General features: G+C 46.5%; 1 protein-coding gene across 1 annotated transcript; it reads left to right on the plus strand.

Moving 5' to 3' along the window:
• Nucleotides 1-444: 444 nt before the first annotated feature.
• LOC307241184 (V-type proton ATPase subunit S1-like) lies at nucleotides 445-15966 on the plus strand (the record flags this gene model as incomplete). Its single annotated transcript, XM_080015220.1, has 8 exons — nucleotides 445-581; nucleotides 2866-2946; nucleotides 7466-7509; nucleotides 11359-11441; nucleotides 11976-12214; nucleotides 14680-14730; nucleotides 14863-15106; nucleotides 15400-15966. 8 exons carry the CDS (start codon nucleotides 445-447, stop codon nucleotides 15634-15636), a joined length of 1116 nt encoding a protein of 371 aa, XP_079871346.1. The 3' UTR covers nucleotides 15637-15966.
• Nucleotides 15967-16144: the final 178 nt, after the last annotated feature.

Raw genomic sequence — 16144 nt, forward strand, 5'->3', positions numbered from 1 at the left:
ATGGATACTATAAGAACACGGCTTATTATTGTTCCATGTTTGAATATATATGGTTTATATTGGGCCATGATTGTACATGCTTAGTTTTCTGTTTTTTTTCTTTTTACCATCTGATAAATGGAAAAAAAAGTAGGCTATTAATGGCTTATGAAGATATTGAATAAATGACAACAACTTGATAGGACTATGATAGTTATGCCTGGTGACGCTGCATGCAGTCAGATTATCTGATAAGCTCTGGAAAAGATTGGTGCATGTATGAGAATGCGTGTGTGTGCGCGTGCGTGCGTGCGCCTGCATGCTTGTACAGGGATCAATGACATCAAAGAAGGCAGCCGAAGCAGTGGACTACGGCGGAAGATGGTAAAGTTGCGAATGTGTGTACCAATAAAAACACATAACTCAAAGTATTTTTCCTTTCCACATGATTTTAGAAGGAGACGCATGCGGGAGAGGAGAGTTCTGCTCCTCGACGACGACGGCGACGACGATGACACTAAAGCGAGTCTGAGCTGCGGAGTTAGAGGAGCCGGATTGCGTAAGGCCACAAAACACCCCGCGAAGGCGCACTCGGTGGATTCGTGCGTCTGCGTTCTGATTAACGCCGCCACTCGCGATTAAGCGTCGCCTGGATCAGATAAACACATTTGCGAAAGCGTGTCGATTCAGTCGCAGTATACGTCGCCGTTAACATGTTCTCCTCTAATCTGGAGAAAGCCATTACATCACTGTGGACGCATTGGCAATCCCTAATGTGTTCCGTGTGGACATGCGGAACAAGATTGAAAAGTATGAAGACATGAGATCGTCCTTAAAATAGACTCCGGGGGCCACGGCTCTGTGTGTTTTTAATATGTTTCATAATCTCAAGAATGACTGACGAGTGGCGAGTGTCGACGTTAATAACGGTCGCGCTCCGTCGATAACACCCGGTGGGAAAAATCGCCGCTTAGGCCTAATGAACGTACGCCGGGTAATGTCAAGAACAATTTTTTTTTTTCCCCCCTTGTCGTTGTGGTTTCACTAACGGAGGTTGACACCAGTGTAATGTTTTATCGCCGCCTTAAGCTCATCGCACAGCCTCATAATTACCGCCTTAACACGATCCTTAATTTCACGTTTTTGTTTTTTTCTGTCCTCATCACCTAGACGTCTCATCCCGGACTGCCCCCCCCCCCCCCCCCCCGCCCCTCTGGCTTTTTCGACAGTCTACTTTGCACTTTCCCGCCGCGGACTGACACGCCGGCCCCGCGGAAGTGACAGAGAAGGAGGGAGACGCAGAGGGCCGAGGCAGCCCCGCAGTCGCCCTCTGTTACCGGAGGGAGGCACAGACGACAACTGACCCGCCGTACCCTTCCTTCCCTTCGCGCTAGAGCGGCCCGCACGCGTTCATGAATGCGCTCGCGACACGTTACGCATTGCGCGTCAGCTTTGACACTTACATAATGCCACACAAACACACACGCACAATGACACAAGTGCACCGGGCGAGAAAAATTGAGGCGAAGGGAATAAGCGTTAAATCATGTCTTCATCATCATCGGTTACATATTGTGAGGCGGAACGCGTTATTTGCAAAGTGGGGCGTATGGGATCGTTAACCCGTTACGTAAATACGACGCGAGCCTTTGCGACCGAGCAGGAACCGTATTCTATGGAGTTGCCGCACAAGAAACCGCATCAGACAGAAGGCTCGGCTTATTTTCAGAGATGAACCCTCTCGAGGGACTAAAAAAAATCCTGATCTCCAAAACGGACAGAAGGGATGAGCAGTCTGTCTATTGATGGGAGTGTTTGCGACGAAGCCCTGTGAAAATCTGCCATCATTTTAGGTCACAACGCTCGGGGTTACATAACCACTCTTAGTGTTCCCGTTCTGAACATCATCACCATCATCATCATCACCATCATCACCATCATCATCACCACAGCAGAAATGGAAATGGAAGATGTGGGGGGGGGGACGTATCGGGATCTGGAGGCGTCTTGCACGCGGGGCAGAATAATGAGGAGGAAATGGGATCGGGCATCAGGGTCGTCAGGGTCGGACCCTCGGTTCTCGGTCTCATTCCGGAGCTGCTCAGCTGCTATTGCCGTCCATATTTGCAGCCTCAGTGGACAATTTCCTCGCCCCCCCCCCCCCGAGCGCCCACGACAACACATAGATCAAGTGAATTAATTCCGCTATTGTGGCAGCGCTGTGGAGATCTAGGTCATGCAGTCACGGATCCATTTTTTTTTTTTTTTTTTTTTAATATGTCAACATCCTGTCGTCCTACTCAAGCTGACCTTGACATTACCAGGTGATGGTGTTATTCCACGGAGGTGTGAGTTTCTCTCTGTAAGTGTGTGTGTGTGTGTGTGTGTGTGTGTGTGTGTGTGTGTGTGAATGAATGTGTACTGTGCGTGAGAGTGGGTCTGTATGTGTGATGTTTGTAGGTAGCAGAGGTATGATGGGATATTGAGTTGTGAGAAAGAATGAGCCACTGTCTATACTTAGGGTTTGCCTGCAGCTATGTGTGCGAGAGAGAGAGGGAGAGAGAGGGTGGGAGAGAGCACGGGAGTGGATGTGGGAGGGTGAGCAGTGAGGGAAGCAGAGGAAGGATGATAGAGAAGGGAGTAGGGTGGGAGGACTCGGGGGAGAGGAGGAGGGAGTACAGTGAGCGGGCTGTGACGCACGGCGATCGTCCCTGCCGCTCGTTGATTGGCCGGCCCGGGCGTCAGTCAGCGGGGCTGGGAGCCAGGCGCTGCTCGGAAAGCAGATTATGAAGCAGAGCTCAAGCAACGGCAGTCTCCTCTCATTGTCTCAATGGCTGCACACGCATTCCTCCTCCTCTGCTCGCTCGCCTTGCTGTCCCCCCTCAGCCGGCCCGGACTCGCCTTCTCAGAAGAAGAGATGCAGCCGGGACTCACCTACGACCAAGTGCCTGAAATCCTGGACAGAAGGTAAATAAAAAAACAAACAGAAAAAACAGCGGCATCTTCTATGCCTGGGAACAAGAGGGGTGTGGGGGGAGGTGCTGGAGGGGGGATGCATGCTGGGATGCTGATGTGCTCTCTGAGGTGCTTTCTTTCCTTCCCTTTCCTTTCTTCCCTTCCTTCTTCCTTTCTCTCCTATCTAACCTTGGATGTGCTGCGAAAACACATGGATACAGAGTGTGTCGGTATGTGGGGAAGGAGCCTCGGCGCGAGGGGGTTTGTTTGCCTCGGTGTTGGAGACCGCATCAGACACTGCACATCGATCACGGATGGGGCTGTTGTCTTTGTACAGTAGTGTTGGCCTGGTCGGAGCTAAATAAGGCTGGGGCAGTGGGCCCTGCAGGGGAGAGAGGGAGAAAGAGAGACGGAGGAGGGAATGAAAGGAGAGACGAGTGAGGAGAGAGGGAGCAGCACATTTGGGAGGTAAACAGGGTTGGGACAGGGAGAGGAGGAGAGGAGGGGATGCATCACGGATGGTCTGCTGGGGTCCGTTTACTGATGCAGTCAGGGAGAGAGGGGGGAGAGAGGGAGAGAGCGAGAGAAAGGAAATTTTACCCGGCCTTGTCTGCATAATGCACATGCAGTCCTGCAGGTCAAATCTAGATGAGGTATCGGGCTCCCGGACCCAGGGGCACACACACACACACACACACACACACACACACACACACACACACACACCTCCGTCACAGGGGAGGCAGCGAGGCAGCATGGGCAGAGTCTTTGTTAACATCGAGCAGCGTCTGCCTGCGGACACACACACACACACACACACACACACACACACACACACACTGTGCTGTGCCAAAACAATTTCAGACACATTAAACAAAGCCTTGCTCACAATGGGATTGTGCAATGCCATTTGCACTTCCTTTGTTAGGGACACACACCTCCATTCCAAAATACTGTATTTGTTTTGCTCGTTCAGAATAGGTGATGAGAATGGAAATCAGAAGTTGGAACAGGCTGGAAGAAGCTTCATGGTGATAAACAGCACGTGAGGCTGCATGTGAGATGGAGGAGACGTGTTATGACTACATGAGATTGGTGTAATAGTTATGCACGAAGCATGACAAAATAACACATTTGGAAGCTTTTCATTACAAGGGGAAGAATGCGCACTGCTTATTCTATAAATGTCCTTATCAACAATCTCCATGTTTACCAAATCTAAACACTTGTACTTGGATTTATTTTGCTGCTGTCATCACACAAACTCTGGGGACTGTTTTCATTTCGGCTCAATCGTGTGTGTGTGTGTGTGTGTGTGTGTGTGTGTGTGTGTGTGTGTGTGTGTGTGTGTGTGTGTGTGTGTGTGTGTGTGTGTGTGTGTGTGTGTGTGTGTGTGTGAATGCATTTACGCCGACATACGCACACGCACGCATCTCCATCGTAACTTTTCATGACAGTCACTCCAGCGGGAAACGGCTACACTGATGCCTTCTGGGTTTTGGGGTTTAAATGTCGGTCTGCTCTCTGAATCAAAACTTTGTGCGTATGTAACCGTGCACGTAACAGTTCCGGTCCCCAAGTCCCAGCTCTGACATACTCCATGATGATGATGTTATATAAGAGCAAGCTTTCATTTCCAAGCCTTTCATTTTAGAGGCTATGATAAAATATATAACATTAGCTGTGGGCTGGAAGTGTCTGTGAGATGGAAGCCTCCGACCGCGACGATGCTCCGGCTATAGATCTGAAATAACGAGGAGCCTAATTAGCCAGGGTTAGTCACAGGGTTATGACAAATATTAAGTTGGGCTGTTCCCAGCCTATTAAGGCTGCAAGCCACAGTCCATACTGTACAATTTAAAACAAACTCTGTAGGGCTTCAGTGAGGATATCTACCGACCGCGTGTCACCGTTCCCCTATCTGAGAAAACACCTTAAAAACTGTTAAGATGGATTATGATGAAACACCTCATAATGAAACAAATTCAAGGTTTTGGCATGATTTGATACCTGCAGAGGAACATTGATCTAAAGAAACATCATTTAAAAAGTGATTTCAAATTGATTGTGTCGATTACAGTACAATTTAGTGAGCGGTCAAAGGAGAAGTTTTTAAGAAGTTTTCCCACTGGATAGTACTGACTAACTAGCACTCTCTAATGAATAACTTAGACTTTATTCTAGAATAATAATCCACATCACAAAATAAAATGTTTTCTAATAATCAACAATATAGAATGAGAAAACCTATATCACAAATCTACATTGGAGCAGTATTTCTATTAATGTTCATACGGATCTGCGTACCGTCAAGATACAGCTATTAATGTCTGGGTTATTCAATCCCCTACAGAAAGCAGCCATTAAGTCATGTGCTTCAAATCTTCTGATAGATGTGCCGGATAAATGAACCGGCACATGTTTGCAAACTTACAAATTAGTTTAAGAGTTATTTATTATCGGTTTCAGCACTACATCAAGCAATGATCCAGTTGCACAATATACAGGAGATTGGACGAAGTAGTAGGGTTTTTTAATGATAAAGGGAAATAAAGGTAAACAAACCTTTAAAAGGTGCAGGTTTCTGTTTTTAATTAGATTTTGACATACAACATTATTTGGATGTGTAAAGATACTAGTCTGCTGTTAAATGTATCATAGTTTGCTGTTGAAACAATATTTCCATATTGTCTATTATATTACAATATTATACTGTCTATCTAGTCTGACACTGGTCAGCTTTGAAAAACTGAACAAAATTCAATGTATAAGCATAAATGGAAGGCAAAGTGACCAAGGGCAAAGTCATGAATATCCTAAGTAATTAATGAATTAATTCAGATGTTGTGATAAATTTCCTAATGTTCTCAACTGCGCACTGAAGAAGTTTTGATGTCACAAATCGAGATGACATATCAATTCTACATCTGCATACAACAGCAGTAACATTTCCATTACGCTATAAAGGTTCGTGCTAACGTTACGCTATAAATATCTTCACCAAATGCGATTTTTCCGTTGACGCCGTCCAGCCGTCCAATCCCCTTCAGGAGCAACGATTAGGTTGTTTGGTTGAACATGTTTACAAACTACTTATTGGAACTTGTTGTTGCAAGTTAGTTATTGTGCTGCTGAACCGTGTTCTATTTTTTACTGGTATTTGCTGCCTTCATTAATATCACCAAGCGATGAAAAGTGTGAAAAAACTTCAGTGTGGAAGCGTAGATAAATGGCAATAAGTCATCCGTTTATTTGAGGATATACAACATATGACTTGCTTTGTCATTTTGGAAGTTAAATTAAATTCAGTTTAATCTTAATCCAACTTTTGGTCTATCCATCTATGACTGCACACAATCGGTAGATAACCCACTTAGTGTCATGTTAATCATTTTATGCTTCTAATCCTAATGAGTTCCAGCAACGAATCTGTGAAAAGTCAGCCGTCCCATCTTTTCCACGACAATTCAACTGAATAAAAATGATTTTTTTTTTAATTGTAAAAATGTTCTTAATGCGTAACAACTACTGTATTGTCAGTGGTGCTCCCCGAATCCAGGTGAAGTGTTGCTTGTGTCACGGGCCGAACAACAGAGAGCATCACCCTGTAAATGCCTCTTGATCCTGGAGATCTGGGTGGATTTATGACTCCGCTGCAGGTCAAACTGGAGACCACATCCAAACAGACCGTGAGCGGCATCTCAGTAAACTCTTAAAGCTTAATCTCTACTAATAAATCTATTAATAGGCCGGCACCTGCCAGCACCTGTGTGGGATTGAAGGATGCTTTCCTGCTGCGTTAGGAAAACTACACTGTGACTTAAGCTCACTCAATTTCTGTTTGCTCTGCACAACAGTATTTTGTCCGTGCACGGATTTAGAAAATGAATGCACCTGAAGGAGCCGTTCCCATCTGAACAAGGTTGTAAAGCCTACATTTAAAATGCATCGGATTTCAATTGTATTTGATGCACTGAACCCGTGTCACAATAGAGATATTTACCCGAACAGTAAAACAGTGAAATACTGGCAGGAAAAAACAAAACAAAACAGTTAACAACTGTCTAAGTTATAGATATCACCGGGTTGTTAGGGTTGACAGACAGACAGACAGACAAATAAACAGATAGCTAGATAGATATAAATCACAGTGTTAGAGCAGAATCACATCAAAACAATATGCAATAACAATAGACTAATAAAAATAAATAACCTAAAAAATATTATATAAAAACATAAAATAAACCAAAAAGAACCCCAAAAAAATTGGCAATTTGAGGTTGATCGCAGCTCAGACAAGAGCGGAGAGCTGGGATCGGCTGCTGAGGTTAGGAGGCCTTGTTTACAACTTTGATGAGCAGACGCCTCACCTCAGAGAGAGAGAGAGAGAGAGAGAGAGAGAGAATTTTAACCAAATTGTTCATATACTGCATTTTGAAAAGCAAATATCCACTGATCAAGTAATGAATTGATCAAAAAGTGAATCCAGGTAATCCAGTAATCCTTTTAATACATGTGTGCTTGTGTCCAGTCGCAGCCTCAGTGTCAGCGATGGTCCACGGTCCACCGACGCCTGTGTGTGTTTACATGTGTTAGTGTGCGTTGGGTGGGGTGCTAGAGGGAGCAAGCGGAGCCAAGGAGTGGCACTGGTACGGCTCTGATTATATAAAGGGCCTGTTCAGCAACCAGGCACCGTGTGACATCCTGGGCCAATGACGGGGCCGCAGCAGTCCTGGGTTGCTGACCTCGCTAAACTGGCTCAGGAACAAACGGACCCGGGCTTTAGTTAGTACTCAAATACACACAAACACACACACACACATACTCCGTCGCCTCCTGCTTCCTTCAGCCAGCTGATGCCTAGGTGGGTGCAGGGGACAGAGGGCTTGTTCCTTTCGCACGTGAGAATCGGGCGCACGGGTACGCAGCCGTTTACAGACCCTGATGGGTCCGACGGGCGAGGCTCCCTCTTCCCGGGTGCTGGAGGTGAAACACCACGTGTCTTAAGGTGTCCAGTGTTAAATTCATATATGTAAATATGCCCTTTTTGGTCCTCTGTAACTGGTTTGCGTTTGGCATGTGGACTGGACCCACCATCCCTTCGGACGAAACACCCCTTTCAGGCATTTCCCCTCACACTCACATATTCTCAACAATAACCCGTACAGGTGTAGGTCTGCTATCTCGGGTCTAGTTGTGTGCGTATCCTTTGGTGTTGGCACTGGTGATGTTCCTACGTCCTACGCGCACGCCCCTCTCAAACGCATGCACAGCCCTTGCTGAGGCGTTTAGGTTAAACGCATCAGGGAAGTGAGTGACATCAGTTTGTCTGCGGCCTGACACTCCGCCGGCGATCCCACCCGTCTGCAGCTTCAGACTCTGCTTGTCATTCATTTGATACAGACGTGGAATTGCCCTGGTGTTAATGGTTTATAAGTTGACTCAAAGGAGCCTCAGTGTGCATTAGCCATGAGTTTTATTGTTATATATGAGAAATTAAATGAGATTGGCCATTTTTGTCTCAAAGCTATTCATTTCCTCCAGGAGCTATTTGTTAGAGGATAACAAAAAAAATAAAAATCAAACACCATTGGAAAGAGCTCTCCTTTGTATCAAGCTTTTCACAAAGGTGTTTGTTGGTTATATTTTTCATTATTTGTCCAATAAATGCGAGATTTGGAATTTCTGGAAGGTGCTTAGATATTTATATTCCCCTTAATAAAATACAGAACTCACATATAGTATCAGAGCTATTTGTAACACCTATATTAAATGTATTCACTCTGGAAGTTTGGAAACCTGCTTTTATATCCTTTCATTCACAATCTGATGTGTCCTGTACTAATTGTCAGCGTCCACAACCTTCAAGGCCTGTGACTTCATGGCTTAATCTGTTCAGCTCACTCTGACATCTCTCCATATTCCGGCTGCCATGCTCCCGGCCCGTATTTCTCCTTCCAGTTCCCACTAATCCTAATCTATTTGGCACTGAACTGCTCAATGTGGCCCAGGTGGCAACCATACAAGACCGACAGATAACCACTTCAGCCTGCTGCCAGTGGGAGAACTATCAATCTACCCTCCAATGTGGCATCTAGTCCGACTGCTATCTGTGCTGCTAATTCCCGTCTGTCTGTCTGTCTGTCCGTCTGTCTGTTGTCTCACTGCCCAGGCCACTTAGGGCTGGATAGATTTTGCCAGCAGTTCCTTTGTGTGCTATGCCGCCGGAACTCAGCTCGTCTGTCTTGGTGTTGGGCATACAGATGGTGGTTTGACCTTGGTTTCATACATTATAATGTAAGACTTTATTAATCTTTGCGTCCCGGCAGCAGCTCACAGAGCAGTGCAACTCAAAAAGTTTAGAGATTAAAATAGAAGTGAAATAAAATATATGTGCAAATACAAACAGAAGTTAAGTAGAAGTTCCCAGACTATGTTAACTTTCGGGGCTGATATGGGCAGGGTGGCGCTAGGCTAAAGAAAGTTCAAATGGTTTATCGCAACAGAGGAATAATATGCGACGGCAGGACTAGTTAGTAAGTATGCTTGTCTGGTAAATATGATCATTTTGGAATTCAAAGATTGCATTGGATTCCAAAAGTATTTGTCCTCCAAAAAGCAAATGTGTAGTACCAATTAGGCTTAATTCTAACTTTTATTCTATTGCAGACACGCAACATAGTGTAGTACCAGGTTCCAAAGAAGTTAAGAGCACAGGAGATCCTTTTGAATTTTGAACTGAAATGCCAAAGAGGAAGTAGAGTCGAACAAGATCACAACATTTTGTTAAACCGTCGATTGTCGATTTCAGCAGGTCTCACCAAACCATTCTTCGGCACAGCGGGAATGGCCCGTCTGAACTGACCCAGGTCAGGCAAGTGGGGCGGCAGATCATTGGTCCTGGCGAGGTCAAGGGACAGACGTCGGCACTAAGCCCGTTGCTTGAGTATTATGTCTTTGATTAGACAGTTAAATGGATCGGCATCAGGATTAACCGCTTGGAGTCCGAAAGCAACGAAAGATTGGGGAAGGTCGGAGGTAGGGGGGGGACCAGAGCAGACACGTGAAGGAAGAGAGGGTGGCGCGTCCACTCCTCCTCGTAGGGCACTATGTAGGTCAAGGCAAGTTTGAAAGGTGGATCCCAGTCATCCAGGACGTCGTTTAGACCACACCTTGACTTGGTTGTCAAATTGAGTTTTGTTCTGTTTGCTTGTCAGCACACACATTTAACATACCCCTTCTAACCAGTTCCCTGCTGACGGCCCATGCTTTTACATTACGATCTGGTGAGAACCCTTCTTCAAAATGATCTAGCGGTCCCATTGGCAACTACGGTGACATTTTTTGTCAAAGGGACTTCATTTTGCCCTATTTTTTTATATGTCAGAGCAATGCAGAGCTTCTCCCTTTTAAAATGGAAGTAACAAAATGCAAAACCTGGCAAAATGAAGTACATTTGACAAAAATACAGAGAGATTGAAAATCAAAAAATGTGAGCCAGCATCGGAAAAATGCTCAGGGCTCATCTAAAATGCACTGACTTGTAAACGGGTCTCAGACTCAATTTGACCCCTGTATGGTCCTTTAACCTTATGAACAAAGGCTGGTATTGTGTCTTACATTTTCTTTCTTTCTTTCTTTCTTTCTTTCTTTCTTTCTTTCTTTATTTTTCTGCAGCAAAAAAAATCCCAAACAAGCAACAAGAGTCACATCGAGTAAGTACCGCACGTCTCAGATTTGGCGTGACAAGTCCTTATTCCATCAGGGCTGTCATGCTTGTTTTGATGCTGACAACACTGTTAGAACATTTCCGTCCTTAATGTCGCAGACATCCCTTCTGCTTTGTAACACAAGCAGGATTTCAGCTGTGTGTGTCTGTGTGTGTGTGTGTGTGTGTGTGCGTGTGCGTGTGCGTGTATGCATGCATGCATGCATGCATGCATGCATGCCTGTGCTCCATGTGCCTCAGTAACAATTCCAATGTGGGCTGGGCTAAATTTAGTCCTTTTCACATCGAGGCAGAGAAATTGACAGAGACAAGCCATCTGAGAGGGACTGTAAATTGTATGTAGCTGGCACAGGATGATAAACTCTATTGATAAACAGCAAAGAATAAACGGATAACTGTGAAACAAACCGCTGATGAGTCACTGTGGTGACGCAAAACCAGTGGAAACACAGAGCGGCTGATTGTGGAGTGTGTGGGCTCTATGTTTGTGTGTGTGCCAACAGGTATTCTTGTTTTTAACTGAAGAAGCATATTTCTGAAATCTGAAATAGGTCACACATTAGTTGTGTTGAAGTTTTGAAGTAATTGAAGTGATGGAGTAATTATACTTGCGATCCGCAGTGCAGCACTGCTATGTGTTTAATGTGTCTGTATTGATGTGAGCCCTCGGTGTGTGTGCGTGTGTGTGTTTTCAGGTTATGATGGTGGACTGGGCTTACAAAGTGAAGAGGTTTATTTGACGCCTGAAGATGAGAACCCACTCCGGAGAATACTGCAGGTAGTCTCTCTCTCTCTCTGTTTTTCCTCTCCATCTCTCTCCTCTTACACACACACACACACACACACACACACACACACACACACACACACACACACACACACACACACACACACACACACACACACACACACACACACAAGTTTTAGCTCTGGATTCACCAGAGCTAAAAAACTTTGTTGTCACCCCTCACACTGGTCTGCTCTCAGTGAAGTCGTTGAGCCAAATGTTTTTGACTTCAACAAGTGGTGAGCTTCATTCATGAAGCCACCATTTCTTTCCGTGTATGCACCATATTGACAGATCAGCAAAGACTGTCTTTGGAGACTATATATCTTTAATGTTGTTGGATTAGCCCTAATGCTCTTTCAAGAGGGTTAGCCTCTTGATCGGGCGCTGATCGCCCCCTAGAGGATGTTTCAAATAAGCAACACTGCTGTTCCTTGTATACATGGGCTGATGGGTTTACATTTAGTTTCCCAATTTGATCAAAGGTTGTTCTTGTACTTAGCTGTTTGTGATTTGTATTTACAGCCATTCAACTGGCATCAGCCAGGGATGTCCCAGAGTAAGAGGAAGCTGCTGCAGTCTCTAATGGGGCCCTACGGCCCCCTGAGCGTGTCCTACAATGGGAAGACCTGTATTCTGTTCAAAGCCAAGCGCTTGGCCATCCGCTACAGGAATCACACGTTTATTGACCTGACCGAGAAAGTCTTCAGCCCCAACTCCCCCGTGGACACCAAGGGCTCCATCTGCACCAAGGAGAAAGCTACGTAAGTGGTCTAACTTTCTTCACAAAGTATGATTGCACTAGGAATTTGAATGAAGGTGAGGTGCCGAGGTGCAGCTCTCCTTCAACCTCCGGAAAGCCTGTTCAGCTTGTGGGGACCACAGGAACTTCACCTTGGAGGAGGTTAGGGCATACAGCAGGGTGGCAGCAGTGCTATAATTCCTGATGAAACGTCTATAAAAGTTGGAAAGCACAGGAAACGTTGCAACTGTTTCCCATTAGAGGGCGTAGGCCACTCGGTGACAGCACGGACCTTCGCAGGATCCATCTGAATATTGCCCACCAAGACGATGAAGCCCAGGAATGCGATGGAGGGGACATGGGACTCACATTTCTTTCCAGTAGCCAGTGAGGATTCTTCATACTTTCTCATCACCTCCATCTCCGGGGGGTGACAGAGAATAGAGGCATCCCTTGGGGGGTGAAGTACCTGGTTGCAAGTCAACAGCACAGTCATAGGGTTGGTGAGAGGGCAGAGAGGTAGTCGGGCCTTGTTAAAAACCTCCTTGATGTCAAGGTAACAGGAAGGGACCCCAGAGAGGTCTGGAAAGTCAGAGTAGAAGGAGGTGGGGAAAGAGGAGACTCAGAAACTTGGGAAATTTGGAAGTCTTCGAAGCCACTAGAGGCTTGGGAAGCACAGGAGGTGGGTCTCGGGGCTGGGGATCCACGGCAGGAAGTAAAATTTCCGAGGGTCAAGATGGCTCAGAGGTAGAAACTGACAGGAAGCCGGAGAGCAAGCATTCCTTACCCCAACCCATTACTTCCCCTGTGGACCAGTCTATGTGAGGGTTATGTTTCGTGAGCCATGGAAAGCCCAGGATGAGAGGCAGTTGAAAAGATGGAGGCTCAGTGTGGTTATTGGCTATGACTAGTTGAATGAGTTGAGTGCAGTGAGTGACTTGGCACAGCAGATGGCCATCCAAAGTGTTGACCTCCAAGAGCTTTGGCAAGGGACTTCAATTAAATCTCAATTTCTTGGCTAGCCTCCAATCGATGAAGCTCTCATCTGCCCTAGAGTCCACTAACACTGCGTGAAGAAAAGCCTGAGAAGGAATGATAAGCCGTGCTTGCGTGACAGGTCGGGAGGAAAAAACAGCAGAAGTAGTTCGGCTCACCAGCACCCTCCTATTCGCTGATGAGCCTTGCCTTTTACTGGGCACGTGGAGATGAACTGACCCAGCTGAGAACAGTAAATACATCTGCCCTCCCGCATGTGGTGCTGTCGCTCCTCCAGGCTCCTCCTCCTGCCCCCCCTGGACCTCTCTCTCACTCTCTCCTGGAGACGATTATGAATTTTAATGGCCAGGGAGATCAGAGAGTCTTGAGCTGGAGGGAAGCTCTAGAGGAGCTAACCTTCATGGGATCGGCTAACCCATAAAGGAAAGCGTCGAACAAGCAGTGAGTGTTCCAGCCACTGTCGGCTGCCAGGGTGCGGAACTTAATGGTGTAGTTAGAGACTCGACATTTACCCTGGTGCAGACCCATTAATGCTCTATCTGCCTCTCTACCCCGGGTAGTGTGGTCGAACATTTTGCAGAGGTTGTTGGAGAAGAGCTCCAACGAAGAGCCGATATGAGAACCCCTGGACCACTTGGTGGTAGCTTAGGCTTCAGCTCGGTTGGCGAGGTGCGAGATGAGGTATGCTACCCTTGAGCTGATGGAAACGAAGACATACCTCGAAATGTAGGCCACTCTGGACCAGGAAAGATTGATAGTACCCGGAAAACCGTTCGGGTCTGGAGAGGTGAGGTCCCGGGGCTGGCGATGTGACGATGGGAGCTGGAGCTGGAACTGGAGAGACGACTGGAACTGGAGCTGCCACTGGGTTGTGGCCGGATCGGACCTCCGTAACTGGGGAGTATTTCACTTCACAGGTTGGCTTGAGAGTTCTGTTGTTTGGTGACGGTGTGAAGGAGCAGCTCATGGGAGCCTTAACATGACGTTCGTGGCGATGATTGCCTGTCCATGCACCACTAGTTGGTTATCGAGTGCGGCGCGCTTAGGATCGAAGTGGGCTGAGTCCATAGTCTTGGCCAGCTTGTACTGTAACAACTGGTGGAAAGACAGGCAAGATGACTCAATAGTATGACTGGGAGACAGGGACTTTGATAAAAGGAAACAATCTTTACTTGAACAGGATCATTACACAGGTAGACAGTCAGTGGAGAAATCCGACAGGGAAACAAACCGTTGGGAAGAAGATGGAGGAGAGGTCCAGGAAACGGAGCATGGAATCAGAACTACTAGGAGACTGAGACACTCGGGAATAACTCTGCTCAACAGAATAATATAAGAAAGTGAAAGCCATGGGACGCCTGACTTTGACTTGACATTGACAAAAGAACAGCTCGAAAATAGACCAAAGCTGTGAGCTTGGCCTGTGTGCTCGCTTTTACCTTCCTGTTGTGTTTGATAACACACTGCAATATCTCTGCTCTTCTGCCGCAGGCTTTCATTAAGGTTTGGTGATGTGGAGGACCTGCGAGGACTAGTCATCAGGTAAAAGCTGCCGTACTATCCCTCCCACTACTCGCCTACACTGACCTGTCCCCCACTGACATCTAATGCATTCCCACTTGAACAGTTCTGAGTGTAGGTGTTGTGAGTAATACCATATCTCCCTCCCACCAGGCTCCAGATGTCCAACACTTTTTATGAGGCAGCTGGTCAGAACTGGTTTACGCTGGACAGTGTTCACATCCACTACAACTGGACACAGGAGGCTACTTTCAATGCCAGCGAGGTCTACGCCCCAGCGACCTCCTCCTACCATTGCCAGCACGTCAGCAGCTTACACAAATACGATACTCTCCTGGTGCCTAGCTCCCACACGGACACGTCGGCTAATTGGCACATCACTTTCACAGACTTCCAGGTATATGTGAAAAACATGAGGCTCAGGGTACTGATGTTTATGTACTTAAAGGACTGATAGTTACTGTCATACGCTTTGAGAAGTGGCCAATTAGCATTGCGTTGTAACGTGTTCAGACAGTGTCTCTCTCCAGAATGTTGCACAGAAATATTTTGCAGAAATTTGTCTCTATGTAGATGTGGAAATATCAAGGTTCTGCAAGTAAAGGTCCTGCCATGCCATTTTCCACATCTGCCAATTTGTATCACCAGTCGTCCGAATTACCTCTTTCCATCTCCTTCTCTCTTCCTTAGATCCAGGCCTTCAACGTGCAGTCAGACAAGTTTGCCTCAGCGAGCGACTGCGCCACCTTCCTGACACCAGCCATCCTGATGGGCCTGGTGACCTCCCTGATCCTGCTGCTGGTCCTCGCCTACGCCCTGCACATGGTGGTACATCTCAAGCACATCGACCGCTACGAGGAACACAAAGCCACCGTCTACTTCCCTCGCAGTCCGGAGGCAGAGCTACCGGACAAGAACAGCCTGTGAAAGGAAAAGGTGGAAGAGGACGATAGCAGGGCGAAGGGGGAGAGATATAAGTAGAATAAAAGAGAGGGCGGATGCAAGTGTATGAAAAAGGCGAAAAATATCCAGTGCAGACTTGTCTCGACAAAATAATAGCTTTGCCTGTTCAAGTGAAAACACCTATCAGCGTTAACTAATGACTGTGCTTCGGATATTCTTTCTTCTCTCTTTATGGACCTGCATCTTGCCATCCCTTGTTGAATAAGCTTTCTGGATGTTTAGTCCTCTTTCCCAGAGAGGCTTCACAATCCAGTGTCAAAGGACAATTCCGGGGGCCCTGAAGGGCAACATCAGATTCCGGCCTTTACCCCAGCTTGGTGTTAAAAGCTTCAACGAGCTAGCGATTGCAGCTAATACCGCTAACATTTGATGTTCCTGGTTCTCCATTACACGGCTTCTAAGTGTCATATAACAAGCTCTTATGTCACACATCAAACATTTCAAGCTTTCACAACAGTGAATTTAACCCAAT

This window comes from Zeus faber (assembly GCF_960531495.2).
Source record: "Zeus faber genome assembly, chromosome: 15".
In the NCBI taxonomy this organism is placed as follows: domain Eukaryota; kingdom Metazoa; phylum Chordata; class Actinopteri; order Zeiformes; family Zeidae; genus Zeus; species Zeus faber.